General features: G+C 42.3%; 2 protein-coding genes across 6 annotated transcripts in view; both read left to right on the top strand.

Moving 5' to 3' along the window:
* Nucleotides 1-14,537, top strand: part of LOC144009366 (rho GTPase-activating protein 12-like) — a 29,998-nt gene extending 15,461 nt beyond the window's left edge. For 2 of the 5 annotated variants that reach the window (XM_077509076.1, XM_077509075.1), the window contains 16 exons: nt 5,365-5,637; nt 6,334-6,474; nt 6,688-6,768; nt 7,266-7,388; nt 7,915-7,989; nt 8,303-8,364; nt 8,439-8,520; nt 9,604-9,708; nt 9,835-9,933; nt 10,015-10,117; nt 10,191-10,313; nt 10,436-10,534; nt 11,162-11,239; nt 11,749-11,883; nt 12,013-12,118; nt 13,135-14,537. In XM_077509076.1, the coding sequence (XP_077365202.1) occupies nt 5,365-5,637; nt 6,334-6,474; nt 6,688-6,768; nt 7,266-7,388; nt 7,915-7,989; nt 8,303-8,364; nt 8,439-8,520; nt 9,604-9,708; nt 9,835-9,933; nt 10,015-10,117; nt 10,191-10,313; nt 10,436-10,534; nt 11,162-11,239; nt 11,749-11,883; nt 12,013-12,118; nt 13,135-13,309 (1,860 nt within the window). In that variant the 3' untranslated portion in view covers nt 13,310-14,537. The remainder of the gene's footprint in view (nt 1-5,364; nt 5,638-6,333; nt 6,475-6,687; nt 6,769-7,265; nt 7,389-7,914; nt 7,990-8,302; nt 8,365-8,438; nt 8,521-9,603; nt 9,709-9,834; nt 9,934-10,014; nt 10,118-10,190; nt 10,314-10,435; nt 10,535-11,161; nt 11,240-11,748; nt 11,884-12,012; nt 12,119-13,134) is intronic. The other 3 variants (XM_077509077.1, XM_077509079.1, XM_077509078.1) reach the window with 3 other exon arrangements.
* Nucleotides 14,538-15,548: 1,011 nt separating this feature from the next.
* The window catches only part of znf438 (zinc finger protein 438), a 106,609-nt gene continuing 97,821 nt past the window's right edge, over nt 15,549-24,336 (top strand). Inside the window, exon 1 of the mRNA XM_077508432.1 lies at nt 15,549-15,599. The gene's annotated coding sequence lies outside the window, so the exon portion shown is untranslated. The remainder of the gene's footprint in view (nt 15,600-24,336) is intronic.

Here is a 24,336-nt window from a genome sequence, read left to right as displayed (position 1 = left end):
TGTGTGCATACGTTATGATTGTAGTCGTTTGTACATCTTGTTACCCACACGTTAATTGTGTTTCTTGGTTGGAAGCTGTTTGTGGAACTGTTTCACAAAGAGACAGACAGAGAGACAGACAAAGAGCAAGACAATCAGACAGGCTGGGTGACAGTGTTGTTCCGATACCGATACCAGTATCGAGAGAGGCCCCGATAACTGCATATAAAGTGGTATCAGCATCGGCAAGTACTAACAAGTAACGTGCCGATACTATTATTTCCGACTATATACAGGTATAGGACTTTGGATGCAGCATCTTGTGCCTTGCTTGTGTACAACATTCACTGATGCGTGATGTGTTCACTGTGTGCTGAGCCAAGTTATCCTATTGGCCCTTGAATGCGCTGAACCAATGGCAGGACAAATTTTTATGTTGAGGGGAAAAAACAAAACAAAACTGGGTATCGGGCCGATACTGCAAAAATGTAATCGGAATCGGTATCGAGGACCAAAAAACGGTATGGGAACAACACTAGTGACAGACTTCTGGAAGAATCACACGGATAGATTCTGTTGTGTTTGAATCCTTGGACCAGAAACTATGCACTCCTTTGCTGCTCACTAATATTTGAAGTGGTTACACAGATTGTCTTAAATGCTTCAGGAATGTCTCCATATGCTTTAAGAAAAGGAACGGCACTCAAGAGGAGGTGTCAGTCACAATCTGGCTCACTGGTGTTTGATTTTACGCTCTAGCGCGAGCTTAGCCCCAAATAGAAGCTGAAATGTTTGATCCATTGGGGGCTTCTGAAATAACCGTGAACATCTTGTCCCAGATATAAATTGTTTGCTTGCGTATGTCTTGCTCATACTGCAGAACTGACAGCTTCACTGCAAGAATGTTGTGCTCCCTGACCAACAACAGCATGCCCATATGCACGTATAGGATGGCTGCAGGCACCCCCTGTCCTCGAAATCTGTCCCTGCTCACATTTTGAGAGGAAAATCTAATTGGATGAAATGCTGTTGCTCAATCAAACAACCTCAGTTTAGTTTGTTTCATTCTGGTCGTGTTCTCTCAAGGCTTGACAGTGTTTTGACTGTAGTATCCAAGCAACAACAGCATCCTTTAGTCTTTCACTCAACTGTGTGTTGACTGACATTTTAATGCTATCAGCTCAGGACCAAAAGGTTAATCGCGCACATCAAGTTCTGAGCCTTGTCAAATGCTCTGATCTGTGAAATGAAATTAGCTGTCGTCATCCTACAGAGTCTGCCTGAAAAGATGCTGACTCACTTTCAGTGTCTTTATAACTTGTGCGCCCGAGTCACGTCTTCCTGCCCGCCATATGCTTGCTGATGGAATGAAGTCCATATTTGAATATTATTAGCATATATTTTAGTTTTCAACCCGTTTCAAGCAGCCCGATTTGAAACTGCAGTTCATGGCTGGTAATGTTTCCTATATTAAACAGTCTGTGTGTTTCCCAAACAAGCTTTGTTATGCTCATGTGCATGCCAACATTTCAACATTATTCTGGCTCGGAGGGGGCTTGACTTGCAATATGCCACAAATGTGGTGATGGGGGAGTGGGCGAATGTGGTCTGACTGATGCTCATCGAGGTGGAAATGTAGGTTAATCCGGTCATATGGGCATGAGCATCATCAACGGAATCATACCTCCTTGAGCAGCGGGAGAGGGCAAAGACAGAAGGCAGTGGGGCGTTTGTCTAAGAGAAAGGGAAGCAGAAAATGATCAACAAGATATTGTATTGAATTACCTCAAGATGCAGTTGGTCAACAAAGGAGCACTTTGCAAAGAGAATATACAGAAGGTAGTGGTGAAGAGCTGTGCGGAAAAAGGGAAGGGACAACTTTGGACAAAAGAACAAAGGGATCCAAGTGGATTGATGTTCCGCCTTAGTGGGGGCGTGTCCCCTATCTTCACCTCTAAACCTGCAGCCCATCTTCAAACACATCCAGGGAAATGGCTTTGTTGACTGAGCGTCTCCATAGCCACGAAGCCCTCACTCAGCAATGCGCCTCTCGAACCAGGACCACCACTCTTCCTTTAACCAGTTTTCATCTAATCCAATTACACAATCACATTATGCAACACAGTTAGAGGGGAAATGAACACATGCTTTGAGCTGTGACCGTCTGGAACTAAAGACAGCTGAGCATTCACTTAAACAGAATAATAATTTGATGTCCGACATGAAGCTGAATGATCTCCGTTTTTCCGATTTGATTTAAAAAAAAAATAAAAAAATCTGCTGCTCAAAGGGGGAGATTGCATTGTTTGTTGTCAGAACATGTGACCACAATTAATACTTATATATATCAAAACGGTTACCAACTTAATTTTATACTGTGCTGTTTCAACAGCTTTACTTATAGAATGGTGAGTGATGATGGTGTCCTGAATGTGATGTAGAAATAAAAACATTATTCAGTGCATGCTTTTTGGTGCAGTTCCATCTGAAACGGTTAACAGGCATCGAATACGTCCGCTCATTTGGCACTGGCATACTTGGAACATGGTGCTTGTCTCGCATTGTTTCCAGGGAGATGTGTGTGCAGGGCTGCATGTGGTAGTTTCACCAGTCTATCCAACACGCTGTCTGGCAAGCAATCATAATGAGCAGTAAAGCAGAATTTTAAATCATTATCATTCATGCGTACTGTCTTTTGTGTGTCTCTGTTGTGCGACCACATCAAACGCCATCAAGTATTTGAAGTGACACACTTCAAATCTCACAAGCTCTCTCCCCATTTGTTCAATTCGTCATGCATAAATGATGCGCCCGAGATGGGAGAACCTGCCAATCCTCTCACTGCCACCCCCACCGCCTTTGATGGTTTATGCCACACCATTCACTGTAGTTGTTAATCAATTAGCTTGTGCTCGACTGAAGACATAAGATACCTGACAGGTTATAAAGTGTCACTTGCAGCTAGGAAGGCATTTTAGGTTTAAGGTTTTGCTGATTTATAGTCACCGCAAGCAGCAAGCCATTTTAAATCGGCGGCAATCTATCCAATACTGTAGTGAACTGCACTGCTGTTTTAAACTGTCAATAGCACGGCTCAGAAAATGCTGCAGCGAGGTGACTGAATGGAGTTTGGGCTCTTGTGCAAAATGCTGCACAAGCACCACGTGTCTCAAAGAGTGCACGGTGATGCAGCAGCAGAGTGGTTTGCCATGTGTGCATATATAGAAGCCCCTCCCCCTCACACTCCTTCAGCATGGCAACAATCTTTGGTTGGAGGCTCGCACCCTCCTGCTCCCCAGACCTTCTTAACCCCAGCTCGTGCGAGTCACCAGGTGGACATGCGCTAGTACTACAGGCACCATCCCCACTGCCCTTACCCTGACCTGCTCCTCTTTAACACGTTATTTATGGTTTAATTTACAATGCAGTGTGAGGCACAAGTCTTTTTCATTGACTATACGAGCACGGTGGGACATGAGGCTGGAGACGCTGATAGGGAAAAGCAAAAGGAAAACATTATTACTTTGTCCCAAAATGCCAATAACTACAGAAACCATATTCTGTGCAATAATCACGTACACACAGGGGCTCCATTTGTCAGCAGATGCCTTACAGACATCCTTACCGCTGCTATGAAGACTCTTATGTATTCAACCCTTGCTCTCTCCCCACTGCTGCCCTGAATCTGACTCCATCCACGCCTCATTTACACTTCCCTCCTCCCATGTGTCCTTTCCACATTCACTCACTTGTCACTTGTCGGGGTGTCAATCAGCTGCTTGCAGCCCATTAGCAGCATCTAATTTGCCTCAAGCAAACATGGAAATCTGTGCATAAAGAACATTGTGTCATCTTAGACTACCGTTACATTGCTGCTGCCGCTACAACTACTACTGCAACTCATTAACTGAGACAATCACTTGCAAAATTTTGATAGAAATAGCGTATAGCCATAAAGCAGGCTGACCCACCAAAATCGCCACTACTCAAAACAAATATAACATTTTACTGTTATAAATTTTCAAACAACTAATCACAGAAGCTGGTGATTAGTCGTTGTGCCACATAAAGAGTCATGTGGGGTTAATGTTGAACCACCCACTCAGGTTACCAAATATGGTGCTTCACCCCCATAAAGGGCTGCCTAATCTTGCAAAAAGAAAAAGAAAAAAGGATCTTAATATTTCAGCACTATTTCCTGTTGTGCCACTGCAGTGTGCACTCGAGAGATAAAGCCTATTGCTCTTCGCGCTTGTCGTCGCTCCCTTCATTTTCCGTCCTGCACAGCGCTGGCCACTCGTGTGCATTGGAGAGGTGAAGGCAAGGGTCAATGTGCTTCCTGTCCCACTTGGCAGCCACCTCGCATCACTATGCAGCGTGCATTCAAAGGTTACAGGAGGGCCGATGAGGATGATGATGATGACGTATTTGTGAGGATCTCTGGATACAAGGTGATCTGCAGAAGGCAAGATAAATATAAGCATTTGATGAGTGTAATTATTTTTTTGTAATTGTCATTCTGTATATTAGTGGGATTTGAAACAGGGCTCTGGTGGCACAAATGGAATTTTCAGCATCCATGACAGTTTCCCAGTGTCTTTATTTTATTTTATTTTTTGTACGTTATTTTATTTTCCATTTTAATACGTTTTAATCAGACATGGCCTTTGTCAGCATTTTTTTTTTGTAAATTATTAAATTGAATTCCAGGGAGCCTCAAAATGCGCTGACAGGAGAACTGCCAGGAAAGTATTTGATGTTGACTTCAAATAATAAACATTTATACTGGGAGTTGTATCAGCTTATGATGAATCATGTTAAGGCTTTTTGTCCAATTCAGTACAGAACCACAATTCCAAGACCACTGACATTTGGTAATCCATATTGAGAAGCAGTACTGTGTTTCTTTATGGTAAACTTTGACTATTTGCTTTTAACCTGCTCACTGTTTACAAGTCTGGTGCGGGTATCGTTCTCGAATTCTCCAAGATCATTTTCACAAGCATTCAGAAGAACCTTGATCATGTTGAGATGAGCAGTAGCCATGGAGACGGTTTTGTAGCTTTCGTGCAGTGACCTTCCGACGTTGCCAGAGTTTTGATCCTGGGATAAAAATGCTTGTTGGATTGTGACATTAATATGGTGGTGTATATTTCGCTTGTAATGTGCTTTTTTTTTTTTCAGTAATAGTGTTCAAATAGTAGATCAAATAATTAAAACATTTGAAAGTGTGTGATAGCTCTTATCTTAGATGCATACTGTTGAAATAAGTGTAAATCATGATACCTTTCTGACAGAAAATCCCCCCATGTACCTCTATTTTCAATGTTATCCACGGGAATAAAAGGCTCAAATCTGTCCTCTTGTTTTTGTTTGTTTCTGCAGACGACATCACCTACAGCTCAAGGCGTATCAGACTCTCCCGTCTACACCAACCTCCAGGAACTTAAGCTCTCGCAGTCCAGCCTGCCGCCTGTCCCCTCTGGCTCACCTCTCCACATCCATGGCGACTGGGAGACCTACAAAGACCTGAGCGGCAGGCATTTCTACTATAACCGGGCCACAGGGGAGCGCACGTGGAAGCCACCTCGCACCCGGGACACCAGCGGAAGCACCAGCAGCTTCCGAGGAGAAAGCCAAGGCACGGCAGAGAGTGAGGTAAAAAAACAACAAAACAAAACATCAATTAAGATTTCTTTTGAGGCGTGATGTGGTATCCATAATAGTTTTATGGCACATTCAGATCCAGAAGACTTCCCTGTGGGGAAAATTGAATCCTGAAAGGAATTAGACGTTAGCGATTCAGTTAAGACTTAAAGTGTGCTTTTTGGATATTAGAAGCCGAAAGGACATCATCCAATAGGGGTAACGTTTGTATTCTTGATGATGCGACAGCACCTCCATGTGGTAAAAAGCCACATTGCATTGTTATGTAATAGGAAGCAGCACATTATTAGCATAATAATAGACCGGCAGGCATTTAATAGATTGACTGAGATCAGTCAGACTGTCTGTGTCTCAAACCCAAATTAAGGCTGACTGAATGTTTTTATTATTTGATGATAACAATCCGGCCACAAATTTACGATGATTTGCTCCCTATTCCTTATTGTCGCAATTCTTCATGCCTCTGGAGTCTGGATAATGCCGACTAAATTGTTTTGGAGCAACACCGGACTGACGTTTCAGATGTCTTTTCACATTGTGACGTTCAAGCCATTCTGTCACAATTCTTACAGACATACAGTGCATTATATACTGAGATAATTTCCTAGTTTTTGTCCTGAGTAGGTGTGAATTGGTCTTATTATATGCCCCAAAACCCTGTTTCCCTTTATATACATGTTTTTATAGCTGCATTCGCCCGAGGAAAACTGTCACAGCACCCATTCCAGCCAGTCTGACAGCCAGTACGGGTCACCCCTTAGAGGCTGGTCGGAGGAGCTCGATGAGCATGGACACACCCTTTACGTCTCTGAATACACACAAGAGAAGGTACAGTGTCATTGTAACAGTGGTGGACGCCGGTCACTTCCAGCAAGTCCTTTTCTGCTGGCCTAAACGATATCAAAAACAAAATTGTTTCAAATGTATACAGTATTTTTTAATTAAATATTAGTAATGCTTTTTGTACACTTGCCTGAGCAGTTCAGGCTTTGCTGCCTTGTTCACTGTCGTGGATGTACTAAACGCGGACTCTCTTTGCAGTGGATAAAACACGTTGATGAGCAAGGCCGACCCTACTACTACATTGCTGACGGATCCAGGTCTGAGTGGGAATTACCCAAGGTAGTATTACTTCATTAATGTTACCGCTCCAAATGTTCTTTTCTTTTTCTTTTCTTTTTTAACTCTTGTTTACGTCGCAACACACACATGAAAGTCTTCTCAAATCACATCACCTTTAACAAAGCTTGTCTCCTTGGCGTGCCATCTGAGTCCTGTTTATGTAAGTGGATGAGCGTCTGGCCAGCTCACAGGGTCCGCTTTTGTAATTGAACTCCTGCTGTCGGACTATTAATGGCTCAGGCTACGACTAATCAGGAGGCTTAAGAGCAAATCAGAATGGGCCGCCCCGTTCTCGCATTCTCCTGGTGTCCGCTCTGTTACTCAGACATGGGCATGTTTAGAGGTCCTCACAGGTGATTGTAGAAGAATGCGAGAGAGACCCCTCTCTCCAATGCTGCTGTGGACAGCTAAGGGAGAGGTAGGGTCAAGGGTGCAGGTGCTGATGGGCCGCTCGGTGGAGTTACAACCGTCTATGATCTGGTCCTCTCTCCGCACAGTACAACATCTCCCCTCAGTCTGGTGAGGTCCCCAAGAGTCGGAGCTTGGAGAGGAAGCAGCCGGACCCCATCATCCTCACCAAGTGGAGACACAGCACTTACGTACTTGATCTCAACGACAAGGTAGGGCTCTTGTGAATGTCAGTAAAATGTGTTTAAAACAACGTTGAGTCCATAAAAGTAGGCTGATGATCAAGTTCTGGTCTACTCAGTTTAATAAGACCCTTTTTAAGGTGGCCATGTTCAGTTTGTATTTTATTTTTTCGGTTCCCTGAGGGTTGTGTAGTGCCGTATGTGTCAAGTCGAAATTGTTTTAATATTAGGTTGCAGGGAAAGGATTATGGCTGTTTTTATATTCTGAACTAAAATTATATTTATTCATTTATCCTGTCTGAGTATCCCGAAACTATGGTGGTTGATTCCGTCACAATTAATCAAGCTGAAGAAGTAATATGATAGCTGAACTAACAACTGTGTGGCTCAAATCCAAATTTCTGTTCTTCTTTATGATGTGACATGCAACCCAATGTTCTGATTCTACTGCAGGTTTCTGATCCATTTCCTTCTTCCCACTAACCTACTGACTTCATTAATTTATGTAGTTGCCTGACGGTCTAGACAATCTTCATGTCGTGCCTCTTGTTGTCAGGAGTGTGCTCCGGCGCCCAAGCTGAGCTCTCCTGACTCTGACTCCTGCCCATCATCTCCTAAGCAACCCTTAACTGTTAGTATCCCAGCTTGCATTTAATCACACTCACCATCATCATCTCACTTGCATCCAAACATAAATGGCTCTTTTCATTTTTCTCTCTCACTGAATCATTCTTTATGCATGTCACCATCGCTAGCACTACCTCCAATTTAATTGCTTTGAAGTTGTATATTTGTTATTGTGCAACCAAAACATTTATATCCTACTTGGATACTTTGACAAAGCATCAGGTACCACAACCCAGCAACACAGTGCCATGTTCATTTCAAGTGTCAGCCTCGTGTTCATGTGTTGAGATTCTGATTTGCTAAATCTTCTTCCTCAGCCATCAGAGAAGTGTGGGGTCCTAAATGTTACCAAAATCACAGAGAATGGGAAGAAAGTCAGGTAGGAAGCTTGTAAGCACAGGCCTGAATGATTTGGTTGTAATCTAAATATTTTCCCATGATTTTGACATGCAGGAAGAACTGGGCATCCTCATGGACGGTGTTACAGGGCTCCTCACTCCTATTTGCAAAGGGTCAAGGAGGAAGCATGAGCTGGGTGTGTATTCAGTGGTCCGATTTTGGCCAAGCTCTCTTTACTTAGACTTCATTTCCACCTGTACAAAAAATATGGTCATCCTCCGTTCATTGCTTTTTCCTCTCCTCCTTCCCGAAGTCTTATTACCGCAATGGCTCCATCCCCGAGCTGCTCCTCACTCTTCTTAGCAACTGGAAGCAATCAGTCAAGCCCCGTCCTGCTGTCTCCTATGTAAACTATCGCAGTGCAAATGCTACTGTTACTGGTCTTTTTTTTCCAATCACCGCCACTTTGGCTAACCGGCAAACTAGTGTGTGCTTCACTGTGTGTTAATGGTTCAGTTTTATTATTAACTGCATCTTTCAAAAATCTGGCACTTTTAACTTGGGAGAGCTTGTGGTGTGATTGGAGCACTTTCAATGTGTGTGCCACTTTCTCTTATTTTGTCAGTACTAACTTGAGTTGAAAGGTTTTGTCTGTTATACCGGTACATGAATGTTATAGTCGTATAGGTTCGGCTTGCGCGAAAAATAAGGGCAAACAAGCCATGAATTACTATGAAAGACATTTTATTTACTGTAACCACAGTACTAGAATTATTAACTTAATAGACACTTTGACCTGTCATTTAAGCACTCACTACAATTTCACTCAAAGTATTGCAAAAAAAAAAAGAGAGAGAAATAAACATTGGTTATATTGCTATTTGAATGATGTTGAAATTCTGCGTGATGATGACATTAGGGCATTTTGCCTTGTAAATTCAATGTCATTCATCTCATACTTATTAATATAATTTAAGCCAGAGATGACACTCACGTAGTACGTGTGCCAAAAGTCATCGTGGCGGCCATTTATTTGTATCTGATTAACTTGACATAATAACATTTCTAACATTGGTTTACCTGCCTAACAAAACAATACAAGTAACATCTTCTTTAATACCTTCCGAAGTATCTTAACCATTTTCCCTCTTATTTAGATCCTAAACATGCCTATTTGTTATTTAACTATTTGTCATGATTTTTATTTCTTTGTAGCATAATTGTACTCTCATGGTTCCGTCTCTGGGATATCATCGCTTACACTGCGTCTGCATTTCAGAAGTTTGGCGGCAACCAGTCAAAGCCAGAGTTTACTGTTGACTTGCGTGGAGGTTCTGTGGAATGGGCTTCCAAGGACAGGTCCAGCAAGAAGCATGTCATTGAGGTAGGTACCAGTCAGACATTTTGGCCCAGTATACATACACTACTCATCCTGAAATTTCAGCGAAAAAGACAAATTTCCTTAACTTTTAATGAATATCCCTTGACATCCAACCTTTGGGTTCCTCAGCTGAAGACGCGTCAGGGGACAGAACTGCTGATCCAGTCCGAGATTGACAGTGTCATCAAGGACTGGTACCGGACCTTGACCGAAGCCATTAACACACACGTTGGTCAACTTAATCATACTGGTGGTTTTCTGAAACCAGTCAAACTGCATCTAATAGTAAATATTTGGCTCATACCCAAGGCATGGGAGTCGGATGAGGCCATCGAAGAGGATATGCCGGAATCGCCCGGCGCTGAGAAGCAGGACAAAGAGAAAGATCAGCGGGAGTCTAAGAAGAATAAATGTGAGGCTAATACTATTCTGTTGTTGTCTGAAGTTAAAACATGCACTCACAATACACACACGTCTTCTTTTAGTTGTGATGAAGACCTCTGCCAGTATGGACTCGTCAGACCAGAAAAAAACTCGACTGAAGCTCAAGAAGTTTTTGATACGTCGACCTACTTACCAGGCGGTCAGAGACAAAGGCTACATCAAAGGTAGCCCGACTAGAGCACTGTAGGAAAAACGGCAGATTCCAATGGGATTACGTTTTCAACTACATGTTCCAATGAAGATAAGAGTTGAGTTTACAAATGTCAATTTTCTGTCTATTCCTCAGATCAGGTTTTTGGCTGCAGTCTGAACAGCCTGTGCCAGCAGGAGAACACATCTGTGCCCAAATTTGTGAAAATGTGTATTGACCACGTGGAGAACACAGGTAAGATTTGGCAATAGTTCAGAATAAACATAAGTAACTGAAAGAAAATGCGGAGTTCTCACCAGTGATGCTGTTTATTCAATGTATTCATGTGTGCAGGTTGATACAGACATAATCTGTTCATTGTCCTTTGTTCAAGTTGGCTGCAAAAAGATTTTCACCAACCAATTAGAAAATAGAAAAATGGGGACATCGGGGGCCCGCACACTGGACCTTTGATGGCTAATTTGAGTTCTGATTGGTTAAAGAGGCAGTCCCTATTTATAGTTTACGTTACATTGGCCATCACTACTGATTGTGAAGGCCCAGGGCAAATTTAATTGACATGGCAACATGTGAAGATGAAAATGTGATTGCACAAGAACAAAACAATAACTTGAAAGCAAGAGAAATGCGAACAAAATGAATAGAATGGATAAATTAATGCAATTTGATATATAATTATACCATGACATGATGTTTATTTGAAATCACCAGCCGTTATTATGACCTCTTAAATACGTTTGTGACACGGATAAATTGCCAATAAATTTAGTTGTTTTATTTTATTTATTTATTTATTTTTGTCTAAGCACTCACAAATCATTGTGACTGCATCATGTCTTTGCCACTTGTCTTGTCGTGTAGGTCTCAGTACTGATGGCTTATATCGAGTGAGCGGGAACTTGTCAGTCATACAGAAGCTTCGCTTTGCTGTGAACCATGGTAGGACAAAACCGCTCTTAAAACGACACTAATATAATACACACCAGTAGGTACACCTACACTTGACCAGTAACACAATCATTTTTCTTGACAATTGATGCACTTTTTTTCTTTGCTTTATTTAACTATAGTACGGTAATTTAGATCTCATCCGATGTAGGCATCTGTAGACAGACGTTTATCTAGTCATTTTTATTGGTTTGATCATCTATTATTAGATTAGTGTAAGTTTTTCCTCAATGAGATTATCCTGTGTCCACACATACATTACATACAGTATGGTTAAAATAATTGTTACTAAATAGTGTTGTGCTGACGGTAACCACCAGATGGCATACTTATTTGATTTCAGTCTGCTGATTCGTGTCCGTGTCCAGTCCATTTTAGTGCTGGATCATTTATGACTTTAACATATAAATATGCTGTAAAATTGTATCACGTAAAATTGGACTAGATATGTGATTATTCCACACATCTTCTGTATTACCGTCTTTCCTTCCCTCCATCAGATGAGAAGATAGAGCTAGATGACAGCAAGTGGGAGGACATCCACGTCACGACGGGAGCACTTAAGATGTTCTTCCGGGAACTTCCAGAACCTCTATTCACATACGGATCCTTCAATGACTTTGTTAATGCAATTAGTGAGTAACTTTCAAATATGACCCGACTATTTTACTCCACCTGAACTGACCTTGTCTCTCCAATGTAGCCACAAGGTGGTGCTATATGCATGTCAATCCCCTTACCAGCTGCCTGTCTTTTTGCTTCAGAATGTTCTGAGTACAAGCAGAAAGTCAACACAATCAAAGACTTGATTAAGAAGTTGCCAAAACCTAACCACGATACAATGCAAATCCTCTTCAAACACCTGCTCAGGTAAGACGTACACAAAATGATCCTTTTTTCATTTTCATATTGCTTTCTTTCTCTTTCTTTAAATGACTTGAATCAGTAAATACAACACAATGAGATATCCATGTAAAGGTCATAGCACTATTAGTTAACAGTTGATTTAAAAAAAATACTTAAAAGGTCAAAACTTAGAGTATTTGAAAAATTATTATTTTAGTTGATGTTCATTAGTATAAGAAAAAAATGACAAAACCATTAACACAGTTCATTGGCTCGGTTTTCTAGGTCCAACATAGACAAAGAGCGCACTGAAGGATGTCACATCATAAATGCTCAACTGGCTTTCATGACCCCACACATTCAATGTGAAAAATATAATCTACATGTTTTATTTTTTTTCCAAATCCTCTCATTTATTTCAGTAGCGGTTTCCAAGAATTTGGAGCTCAATTTGCATCATTAATCGTTTGACTGAAGCTAATCTCAACTTGACTGTGAGGGGATAAAGCGCAACACTGATTAAAATGACTTAAGTTAGGATGTTTCAGGTTAACAATAGGTTAGCTGATTAACTTATCCATAGTGCGAAAGAGGTTGCACATAAACAGGTTTGTTTTTTTTCTACCCACCAGCAGTGGCATCATATGTTCTCAGTGACATTTGCCTCGCTTTCCCCATTTGCATTTATATGGCACTGCATTTGCTTTAATTTAGTACCTATGAAGTGGCGAAATTTACAGCGTGACATTCAGTGTACGGAGGACTACGTTTTATCAAGCGGGCGGATTTGATCTTATTTTCTCTCCTCCATAAATATGTTATTGTTTTGTGCATCTTGCACGGAAGGATGTAGCTTCTATTTAAAAACCACTATTATTGCTCTACTCTCGCCCGGAGCGTCAACGGTGTTCCGAGGCTCGTCTTCACGCTCAGTGTTGAAACTGTAGTGCTTGTAATCTTGTTTTTGTAGATGAAACCCCCCCCAAAAGCAGAATCGTTCGGTAAACGAAACCCTCACTCGTCTCCTCCCTCCCACGCAGGGTGATAGACCACGGCGAAGCCAACCGCATGACCACACAGGGCGTGGCCATCGTTTTTGGACCCACGCTCCTCCGGCCCGAGACGGAGACGGGCAACATCGCGGTCCACATGGTCTACCAGAACCAGATAGTGGAGCTCATACTGCTGGAGTACGAAAGCATCTTTGGCAGGTAGACGGGAAAGGGCTCCAGACTTTTTGCCTCTTTTTTTTTTTTTTTTCCTTTCTTTTTTTTTGTTATTATTTTTGATTGAACTGGCAGCTGAGTTCATCTCCTCGTTGACATGACCGTTTACATAAGCATGACACGTTTATTGCACTTACCAGTTTTATGGAGATGACTTTATTTCAAGGGCAACAGGGCCCTCACTTTTCCAGCTGCCGTTTCTTTGCGGAGGGATGACACCCTTACAGATGACCTCTTTTGATTTGACAAATTTGAGTATTCAGGTCTTTTTTTTGTTGTTGTTGTTGTTTATTTCTTTATTGGTGCCGCAGTCACTGAATCCTATAAAACCTCCTTGTGTAGGGGAACGTTATAGGAAGCTGCTCCGGTGGCGTTAAAGGCAAACGCAAACCTCGTGATGTTGCCTGAAATATGTTGGTCTTCTTTGTTGTGGCGCTTCGTTCGTGACGCCAGTTATGCCATAATCAGTGTTTTGTAAATGGGAAGATGTTTTTTTTTTTTGTTTTTTTTTTGTTATTGTTATTTCTGTTTTTTGCACTTGGAAGAACTGGAGCAGTGTTTCACATTGTGCCCCATCTCCCCCACCCTCACCCTTTAAGTGTTAACTCAACAGTGTTCGTTGATGGGTGAGTTAAAAACCTGCACAGAAGCATCTTTTGTCTTGCCACTTTGTACAGAAATATGTCGTGTCGTCGTGTCAACGTGCTTCGGTTGCAAGTCTGCGCGGTCTGTTTTGAACTCAAATATGTGAGTTCAGTTAGTCCTGTGGCAGGATGCATCTCGGAGGTCCCGCGGTCGCTTTTCAACCACAGTTGCAACGTTGCGTTGTGTGGTGAAGAACCGCCGCTAAGCTAGTGACAAATATTCCAACAAGGGGGACGATACAGTGTTTCATGGTCCGATGTATGGCAGTGGGTGGGTGAAAGCCTTTCAAAACGTTTCAGAGCTCATCGACTCTGACGCAAGCTAGTTGTTACAAAGTGTTCTAGTGACTGAGGTTTGGTGTATCGTTGATTTTCCAGTTTGTTGAATTAAAAGATGATTTAAATGCAGATTGTGAAAGAAAAAATGACAGCTCCTTCTGTTCCTGCAGTGTTTACTTGTGATCAGCTGCACATTTGAATGTAATTTTTCAGGTTAACTGCTGTTTGTGGAATTGCTCTGTCTAATAAAAAAAATAATAATAAAATAAAATAAAAAAAATAAAAATGAAATGAGTCTCCCGTGCATTTCCTGTCTCTGTGATAAAAGCTTGGCGTGGATGTTGGATGGAGACCATAAATGTAAAAGACACAAAGGTGAGTCTGCCGCTCGACTTCAATCAACTCTAAAGCTTCAATCTCCCTCTCCCCCTTAATTACATAATTGAATTAATCTACTCAACACTAATATCTTGGTTATTGAGCGGAGTCTTGTCGAAATCAATTATTTTCCTACCTGTTAATTATGAAAAGCACTTTAGTATATTTCTTGATATTTCTGAAATGTATGGCAACCTCTGCCACTCTGCTTCCATTAATCTCCGTGCTAACATTTTTTGTCATTCCTCCACAGGTCATTCGTGGCTGCCGACCTGAAGGCTGCAGATTAATTGATGTCTAATTAGGTAATTGCCAGTATGCCAGCTTTGATTAAGCACCAGCAGCTTTGTTGGAGTGCTGAGCAAAGCTGCTTGCTTTTAGGCCCTTGGAGAAAAGCCTCACTTAGCTCTCCATTTGTATGGGCTTTGCGTGATGTACTGAAGAACGTCCACCTTGCGTATTGTATATAATAAATAGCCTCAGTAAATTATGAAATAAACTAACCCTAAGCTTGAAGATCATAATAGTCAATTAGTTTGCCAATTGCAATTGCTAACATTTTAATTGTTTGTACACAGTATATGGAAAGTTAGCTTAGCCAATAAGATGATTAAAACACACTTTTTAAAGACAGCATTTGTTCACTCCCAGTTAAAAATTTATATAAAACTGACACCTAAAACAAAAGAGTAAACAATTGTATACACCAACATATTCAAACAAGTCTTAATGCTAACATAACAATGGAAAGTAACATTGATGGATGTTAGTCATATAAACCTTTTTGCACATTTTTATAGGCATATTTGAGCTTTAAAAACCATGACTCATCTATCAGTTTTATGTTTGTCATAGAAAAAGCCATTCTTTGAAGAATCCCCATTCTCTTGTTTGGCTCTATCAGAAAATGTGTACTGAAGCATCACGAGGAAGAAGAAAAATACACATCACAAAGAAGCAAGTGAAGTGCAAGAAAAGGTACGGCCCTTCTCCTTTAAAAAGCAGCCGTAACTGTCTCGGATAAATAAATAGATAGCATGAAGAGGAAGCATTATCCGTCACAGAGCGCTGATACAGTCTAGCTTTGTATTTATTGCCTACTTAATGGACTTGATTGCATTAGTGAAGGTAAGAAAGGGAAAGAAATCCACTGGCGGCGAAGAGGTACTCTCAGCACCTCGCAATTACCTTATGTAAATCCTGTCCTGGAATGTTGATCCACTGCTATTTAAAATGCATTGGATTTCCATGGAAAATGATCCACTCCTGCCGCCTGAAGCTCGTTAATAACAACGAGGAGCCGGCCTGACATTTGGAACACTTGCATGCGCCGGCGTGCGTGCGTGCGTGCAACAACGCAGCCTGTACGGTGGTTTGCCGTGCGCTCGGGCCTGACGAGAATATTGGGGAAGAAACATGGTGGCACTCCAGTCAATAAGTTAACTGACTAGGTCCTTGACATGTGACCCTCAAACAGACTTACAGTATACAAGAATCAGTAATTAAACATTAGCTGCTTCCTGCTTGTCTTAAGCATTAATATTCTGCATCATTAAAATAAACTCCATTGATTGATTGTTTTAGTACGTACAGGTAGGGAAACTTTTTAATACATCTGATGGCTTTCTTGCACTTTGAAATCTTTTTCAATCAACCACCTTCTCCTCTTCGGGTGAAGCCGCAGCCTCTGACTCATGCTTTAAAAGGCAGCGGCGAAGGTATCGAGCTCTTAATCGCTGAGCGGTTAAAACCTCCCGACCATTTTGTCTCTTCACGCAGCCACTTTGGCGAGAGCCCACCTGCAAATAAGGCAGGAGGGACGGGGGCCGCCATTAATCTTTCATGCCCCATAATGGCATGTTCACATTACCTGCCCGCACCTCAGCCTCCGACCAGCGGGCCGAGCCAGCGCCAGCATCGGGCCGGGAAACCACCGTGAGCATATGGAGCACTTCAAACGCTCTTAGCCTCCCCGCGCCCAGGCTGCGGTCGCGCCCATGAATTATACAAATGATCTAATTGTTTTCTCATTTGGAAATTGTGAGGGCCCTCCTTTTTTGCCGTTGGAACGGCGGCACGAGATCCGACACGTTTGTTGATTCTGAGGCGGGCCGGCCAGTCAAAACAGAGCCAGACCTGAAATTTGGGGTCGGGATAGGGGGATTGAGGAGGACTTTCAAGAGTAACGGCGCTGATCGGAAGGCACCTGTGGTTTGGACACGTAAATGCGGCGTCTGGCAGACGTTCAGTTGCGGCTCATCAAACGTTCAGCAGTGGCTCGTTCCTGCCTGAAAAGAAAAGAAAACATGGAAAAATAGCCCCGATAAGCCGTAGTTGTGGCCAGTAAAGTTACGGCCAGAGACCGCGAAAAGAATAAAAGAGAAGCGTAACATTTAAAGTGATTCTTGGCTATATGGTCTATATTGTCTACAATTAATTGGATAGCTTCATTATTTTTCATGTACAAGTAGCCCCTTTAATTAAGAACACATTTTGACATTTGTTGTCGACTGGCAGAGGTGGCAAATCCAGGTCAAGCAAGTAAAAACCCTGCCACAGTTTGGCTTTAGCGCCAGGTGCTAGCTAGCGGGCTCCCTAGCTAGCTCCTCGGGTGCTCGTTTACCTGCTAGGTACCTAGCTTACGAACACAAGGGGCTAAAGCCAAAACTGTAGCAGGGTTTTTACTTTCTGGACCTGGATTTACCACCTCTGTCGCTTGGAAATGACAACACAGGTGCTCAGGGTTTGGTCATGTGACATTGTAAAGTGACCCATGATTGGTTGTTACCTGAGCACACGTGATGTCATTTCCAGGCGACATCAAGTGGCGAAATGTGTTTCTGAAGCTATTGTACATGAGAAATAATCAAGACAAAATATGAACTTTAAGTATCCTTAAAGATGGAGGATCAAAGCACACGTAAAACAAGCCTGCTGATAGTTGGGCCCGTTTAGGGGGATTCCTGAAGGTCGACGTGTCATTGCTATGTGTGCGGGGCTTCCAGTTCTATCGATGATATACTGAAACGATATCACTACCACTATTTAGCTACCAGCTAGCAATATCTAGGAAGGGGCCCTTAAGTGGCTGTCCTGTTGTAGTTTCTCACTACACCTTCCCACCATTTTGTCTCGTTAGCACTGTTAGCCAAAGAATGATAACGGCGCATGTCCTCCCCAGTGCCGCCTCCCCCTTCTGAAGCTCTAATTAGGACCTCTTTAACACCGCCGTCTGAGCATAATTACAACACAGACCACCCCAATCGGGCTGGGGAGAAGGACTTGGCCCCCAAACAAATGACATCCAAACGGAATTAAAGGCTCAAGACACCAGTGTGACATGGAACGTCTTGGGATGAGAGTTGTGATGTGAAATCAAACAAAGTTTTCCTTTTCCTCGCTGCAGGTAAACCTCTGAGAGGGCGGACTCGCCTTCTTCGCCAGCGCTCAAATAAGCTCATTGGATTTGCGCCCGTGCCAACATCTTACTTAATTAGCCGGCACACTTTTATGGGCATAAATCGCTTTTACATCACTGCCAAAGGAGCGCACCGCAAAGTGGGTCGATCGTATATTATGTTGATCCTCCTTGGCGCGCTTCAAGCCATACATTACATTTGAATTTGCGGAAGAAGCCGGAGGGCCGCTGGCATCCTTCTTCTTTGTTGTGCTGTCAGCGCTAATCTCTCCCCAGGGGTCTCGGCGGCGGCGGCTCTCGCCTTCTCGCTTGTTGCTGCCCCCAGACTGCATGAGTTTAAAAAAATAAGAAATAAAAAAAGACGCGGGGATCGAGTCGAGCCAGGAGGGCACCCACACAGCTCTCGCCGTCACCCCTCCCCTTGCCGATAAACCTGCCTCCCACCTTCCGCTCCCTCCGGGCTCCCACTTGGAGCGTTTGCGGTTGGATTTAAAAGATTTGTGATATGACACAAAAAACAGTGAAACCTCCGTATTGGTCGTTTTTGTTTTGTTTTGTTTTGTTTTTTGCTCAATCCAAAGTATTAAAGGGGAACAAGACTCTCCGCGTATGCTACTTTTTGATGACATCATACTTTGAACATGAACTTTATAAAATGTTCAAACTACACTGATAGGGACCTGAGAGTAGTTGAAGCTCTTCCGAAAAAGGTTTTTGACACAAGATGGCAGCAAAGTAACTACTTCTGTCTAAATTGCCTCTACTTTTGTTTGAATGAAATGCCTCAACTCACTTCATCAAAGATGTTTACCAGATGGTGGCAAAGCACTACTTTTGTCTAAAGTCCACAACTCTTTTTTTTGTTTTTTTGGTACCAAAATGACAGTAAATCACTACTTTTGTCTAAATAAAACTCCCGAACTCACTTCCTTTATATAGAGATGGCGCCTAAGCACTACTTTTGCCCAAATGAAACTCCTCAACTCACTTCATCATAGCTGCTTTGCACCAAGATGGCGGCCAAGCACTCATTTTTGTCTAAATGATGTTTCTCAGTTCCCTTCAACATAGTTTCTTGGCACTGAGATAATACCAATACCTCTTTGTTTTTCTGAACTCACTTTGATGTAGTGCCAAAGCACTGCTTTTATGTATGAAACTCCTCAATTCACAACAACATACCAAGATGGAGCCTAATGAAGACTTTTTATTTCTTCTTTGAAGTTGTCTTGATGTTGTTTGAATGTGAGAATTCCGCGTTAGGTACATCTCCAGCAACTCCCACCTTGTCGTGCTTCTGTTGTTCCACTAGGGGGTAGTGAAGCGCATGCATTCACTTCCATCCAAACTTGACTGAGTTTCCCTGGATTTATCCTCCTACCTCCTCAACCACCTCCACTCAGGAGTAGCGCTTCTTGGCAAATGTCTTCCAAGCTCAATTTTCTTTGCCACTTTCTTCTCCGTTGGTGCATCAGCATGAAAGTCGCCCAGGTGATTCATGTCTTGCCAGTTTCTTTATTCTTTATTTTTTTATTTATTTTTTGCTCCATGCCTCCTCTCACCCTGTCGCCCAGGCTAAGCTTTGTGGGATGCATTAGGTGGGGGTGGCGATTAAGGCGAAGCCAGGCGGAGGAGTGGTTGACCGAGTAGACCCCAGGGTGGCGGGGGCGACTCGCCTTCGCAGCCCCCCTCTCCCCCCCTCCTCCCCTCCCGGTCCCCGTGATGATGAGGCGGAGCCTAATTGATTTGTCAATGTGGAACCATCTGGCACGTTAAAGATGGGCCTGCAACCTGTTCTCGCTGCGCTGGATGAGGGGCTCGAAGGCGGGTCGGATTACTAATAATATTTTCAATTTTATGCTCTTTCTTAACCCCCCCTCTCACACCTTATTTAATTAAGTGCGCCTTCTTCGCTCTGTCTTTTATTCAACGCTGACTTTTTTTGGTCCCTTCCGTTGAAGGGCGGCAGAAGGCATGACACGGCCCCGAGGGCGCAGACCGCCGGCCACGTAGGAAACACTCGCAGCTCTGAGCGCCAACGCAAAGGGGGGGGGGTCAAAAGGTCAGTGGTGCTAATGGGAGGAGCCCTATGGTGTGTTTATAAAAAGAGCTGGAGGAAATGGGGACAGATGGGGGAAAATCATCTTCTTCAATTCCCTCCCTTCCTTTTTCTTCATTTCTCCTGGCCCGCAGTCTCATTTGAGGTTCATTTGAAAGGTTGCGATAAGAAGCACAAATGAAAGTGTCGGTGAGTTATTGGACAATGACTCAAATGAACTCTAATTTCTCTTTTATTAGATGTGGTGAGAAAGCACAGTGGAGGCACTGAAAGAACTCCCAAATGGAACATGTTTTTGTGTCTGTTTAACCTCCAAGTTGTTTGCATTTGGCAACAGTCGTTGAGGAAAAATCTGTCAAACTGTTGCTGTATTATTGAAAAGGGCTGAACAATTTTGGAATATAATATAATTGCGAAAGCCCCCACCCTCCCATACAGCGATTGCAATTTACTATGCTTTTTTTTTTTTCAACGTCCTCTTCCTATGTATTTTTTTTTATAACATAACACAAGCAATAAGGTAATATGTATTACAAACCATATCAGATTTATAATCCATTCCCGTCAGTAGATTTTTGTTTCTCTCTTTTTTTATTTTATTTTATGTTGCACAGATCCGGCCCCCGGGCCTTATGTTTGACACCTGCGCATTAGCTGCCCCACTGAGGCGAAGCCTGTTTTTGTGCGACGTTTTAGGCGTATTCCAGTCCGGCTTCGGGGGCGTACGTTCGCTTTGACAAACAAAAACAAGCCGTACAAATGTTTTACCACACGCCGCAGTCGAACTGTCAGCAGCAGAAAGTACGACGAGTTGATTTTGGCATCCCTGGAGCGAGCCGATGATGACTTCATTTCAGATTTAAGACTTTTCACCGTGTCGTGCGTCACTGAAAATCTGATTCTTTGTAAAATAAACAAGTTGTCCAAGATGAGGGGGAGGAACACCTGAGGCAGGAAAACGCGCTGCCAACCCCAACTTGATGTGCTTTGGAAGTATTTGTTTTGATTTACAACCCACTGAGGAGTTTGTCTTGTTTGTTCTTGAGAGCCGTTTGGTGTCATTGCAAAGACGGATAAGACAGTGGCGAAACAAATGTCGCCTTGACATCAACAATTTATCATGCGCGTTAACGAGTGTTTTTGTTGAACTTGTGCTTGAGCTGTTTTTCCCAACCAACACTCTTAATTAGCCTTTGACATGAACATTTTTTTTACTTTTTACATTCTACGAATGTAAGAGAGAAAAAAAATGTGAGAGAGAAGCCAAATGTCAAGCGCAGCGGGACAGTATGTGGACTGGACATGTTCAGATAAATAAAATAGGTGACCTGAACCCGAGCGGACTATCAACTGCTTTATCTGCCGACTGACTCAGAAGCTTGAATCACATCTGGATGTTTGCTGCATGACTTGTCTCGTGTCCTGTTGGTCCACACATTTCCCATCCTCGGGGACGGACAGGCTGAAACTCTCATTGTGTAATCAAAATGATGTTTGACCTATTAGTCACCGATTATTTTAACGCCATACTCACTTTGGTCACTTTCAGTTTCAAGACCCAAGGCTTGAAATTTTGTCGTTTTGTGTTGTAGTTTACAGGTCAAACTTAGCATTTTTTTTAGATACATTTGACCACATTGAATAATGGCAAAACTTAGAATCAAACGTTGACAACTGTTATTAAAAAAAAAAAAAGTAGAAGAAAAATCACCAAGGTGGGTCTAAAAGTTTAGCTGGGCTCATGTCACCTAGTGCACCAAGGGAATCTGGCTAGCTAGCTAGCAATAGCATCGACTGACTACTCGGGTGCTTAAATATGTTGTGGAGTCGCTCTTAAGTCAGTCATAATCACCTGCGTGGTGGCGAATAAGCTTCATTTATGACAGTCACACTCGCAAAGGGATGACGAGAAACGATGGAGAAGCTATGCTAAATGCTAAGCTAAGATTGACACGATTAGCATTTTTAACACCGTGATAAATTGCTTAGGTGATTACACTTCAATGTATGGCTTGAAATGTGTGAACACGGAGTGAATCCAACTTTGAAGAGTAAAATTTCAGGAAAATAAGTAAATGTTGAGTTTTCATGAATGAATTTGTAACAGTTACGTGCTGGTAAACCACGCAAATAATCACTATAAATGAGACATCTTAAAGGGTAAGTAAACATTCAATTTTATTGACAATAATTGTATAAGTGACTTCACTAGTCTAAACATGACATTTTGATTAATATTATATTTGTGGAATATGAGTTATGAAGCAGTTATCCAGCCATTTTTAGCCATCTCAGTGGGGTAGCCATTTTGCCACTTGCTGTCGACTGAAGATGACATCACAGTTTCTCAGGCAACGACCAATCACAGCTCACCTGTTTTCTGAAGCTCAGCTATGATTGGTTGTTACCTGAGCAACATTGATGTCATTTTCCCTCGAGAGCAAGTGGCAAAATGGCCGCCTTCTGCTATTGATAAAAACGTCTGAATTTTGCTGCTTAACTCATATTCTACTAATGCAATATTAACTTGAATACCGTATTTAGACTAATGGAGCTGTATTTAACATTGTCATTAATTTTTGGTGGGGTTGACGTCTCCTTTAAGGACAGTGTTGACAACTCCCCATTATGGAAAGATGCTATTGGCTGTCTTAGAAGTTGCTAAATGATGTCATCACCGCTGTAGGAGAGGAATAACGACATGGGAAAGACAGTATTTAAAAAAATAAAAATAAAAAATACCCCAAAATGAACTGCTTGGTCATCACTTCTCAAAAAAAAAGTCTGCAAGAAGCATTGGAAAGTTGTTCGCTTTAGCGAGAAAGGTGAATATTGAAAGAGACGTTTTATGGGCTTATCCACTGACCTCCAGCAGCCAATGAGATGTCAGCTTTTGAGATGATACATGATGGATGGGGGGGGGGGGCTTTTCTGAGGAGGATAAATGGACAATGGGATTACTTAGAACACACATGCACTGAACAAGGACGCAGGACAGAGGTGAAATTATCACGTGCGTGTTGTGTGTGCATGTTTACTCGTGTGCGTGTGTGGGAGGACCAAAGCAGGTCACGGGGAAGAGAAGGAGGAGGAGGAGGAGGTGTGTGTGAGCAGGTGGGCGGTAGCTTTTCAAGGAGCGGACTATTTAATTGAATTCTTTTCAGCTTCTCGTTATTCCAGTCAGGACTGCGAGCTGTTCCAAGTTGTCCCAGCAGTGTGGGAGGCCTGCAAACACACATGCAGCATGTGAGACCAAGAGGGCTTGCAATGTATTAGTGGTCGCATTGGTGTTTTTCTACCACTACTTGAGTCACAGTGTGGCAACGAGGGAAGGAAGTGGTGAAAATTACACCTGAGCCTTGGGGGTGAAAAAAAAAAAAAAATGGTCACATGGTAACTCTATACTTGAACATGTGTGTTGATTCTTTCAAACAAATTGTAGTGGTTTGTCCAGCTTTGATTCCATAACTGCAACAATACTGAATCGGAGTGACCAGGATAGTGCATGAACGACACCTGAAACCTCAGCGGATCTCCCGGTTTAACGATTGGTTTCATATTGCCGGGCCGAAGGGTAATCCTGCCGCCATGTTTCAAGGTATGAGCTAAATACAGCGCAATGACAATCCAATCAACCCTTTTGCTACACACAAGGATGTGGTGACCCTGGACGCCTTTGACTGCTTCTATAGTCGGTCACATGTTGTAGGAAGGAAAAACTGAATAAATGTCAAATTTCATATGTTACACTTTTTTGTCTTGAAAGACCGCTTTTCCACTTTGTATCAGTCCATCTCAGATTAACTTAGCCAGAGAAGCTAGCAGTGTTTTTGTTTAAATGTTTGATTTTTTTTTTGATTTTTTTTTTTACAATGTACAATTTTGCCGTTAATATGTAGTTCAGACAGGTTTTACTTGTCACAAAGACATTTCAAACACATTCAGACAATTTTTCACCGTCTGCGAAGATCATTTGAAACTTTTTAAGAACCCAGACGAAAATCCCAAATGAGCTACGTTTGTGTGCTTTTGTTGCTCAGTGAGAGATAGGGAAATTTGTGGATTTATTGAAATTTTCACTTTATAAGAAATAATGCTGACACTGTGGAAGTGGGAACGTACTGCACTTTTTATTTTTAAAAATAAAATTAAGAAATTGTGTTGAAATTTTGGAGAACTATTTACAGCAGAAAACATTTTTTAGGGAGCTATTTACTTGCTTAGTTTTAAGTTAAATT

The sequence above is a fragment of the Festucalex cinctus genome, chromosome 20, assembly GCF_051991245.1.
Source record: "Festucalex cinctus isolate MCC-2025b chromosome 20, RoL_Fcin_1.0, whole genome shotgun sequence".
Lineage (NCBI taxonomy): Eukaryota > Metazoa > Chordata > Actinopteri > Syngnathiformes > Syngnathidae > Festucalex > Festucalex cinctus.
This window is presented reverse-complemented; position numbering and strand designations above follow the sequence as displayed.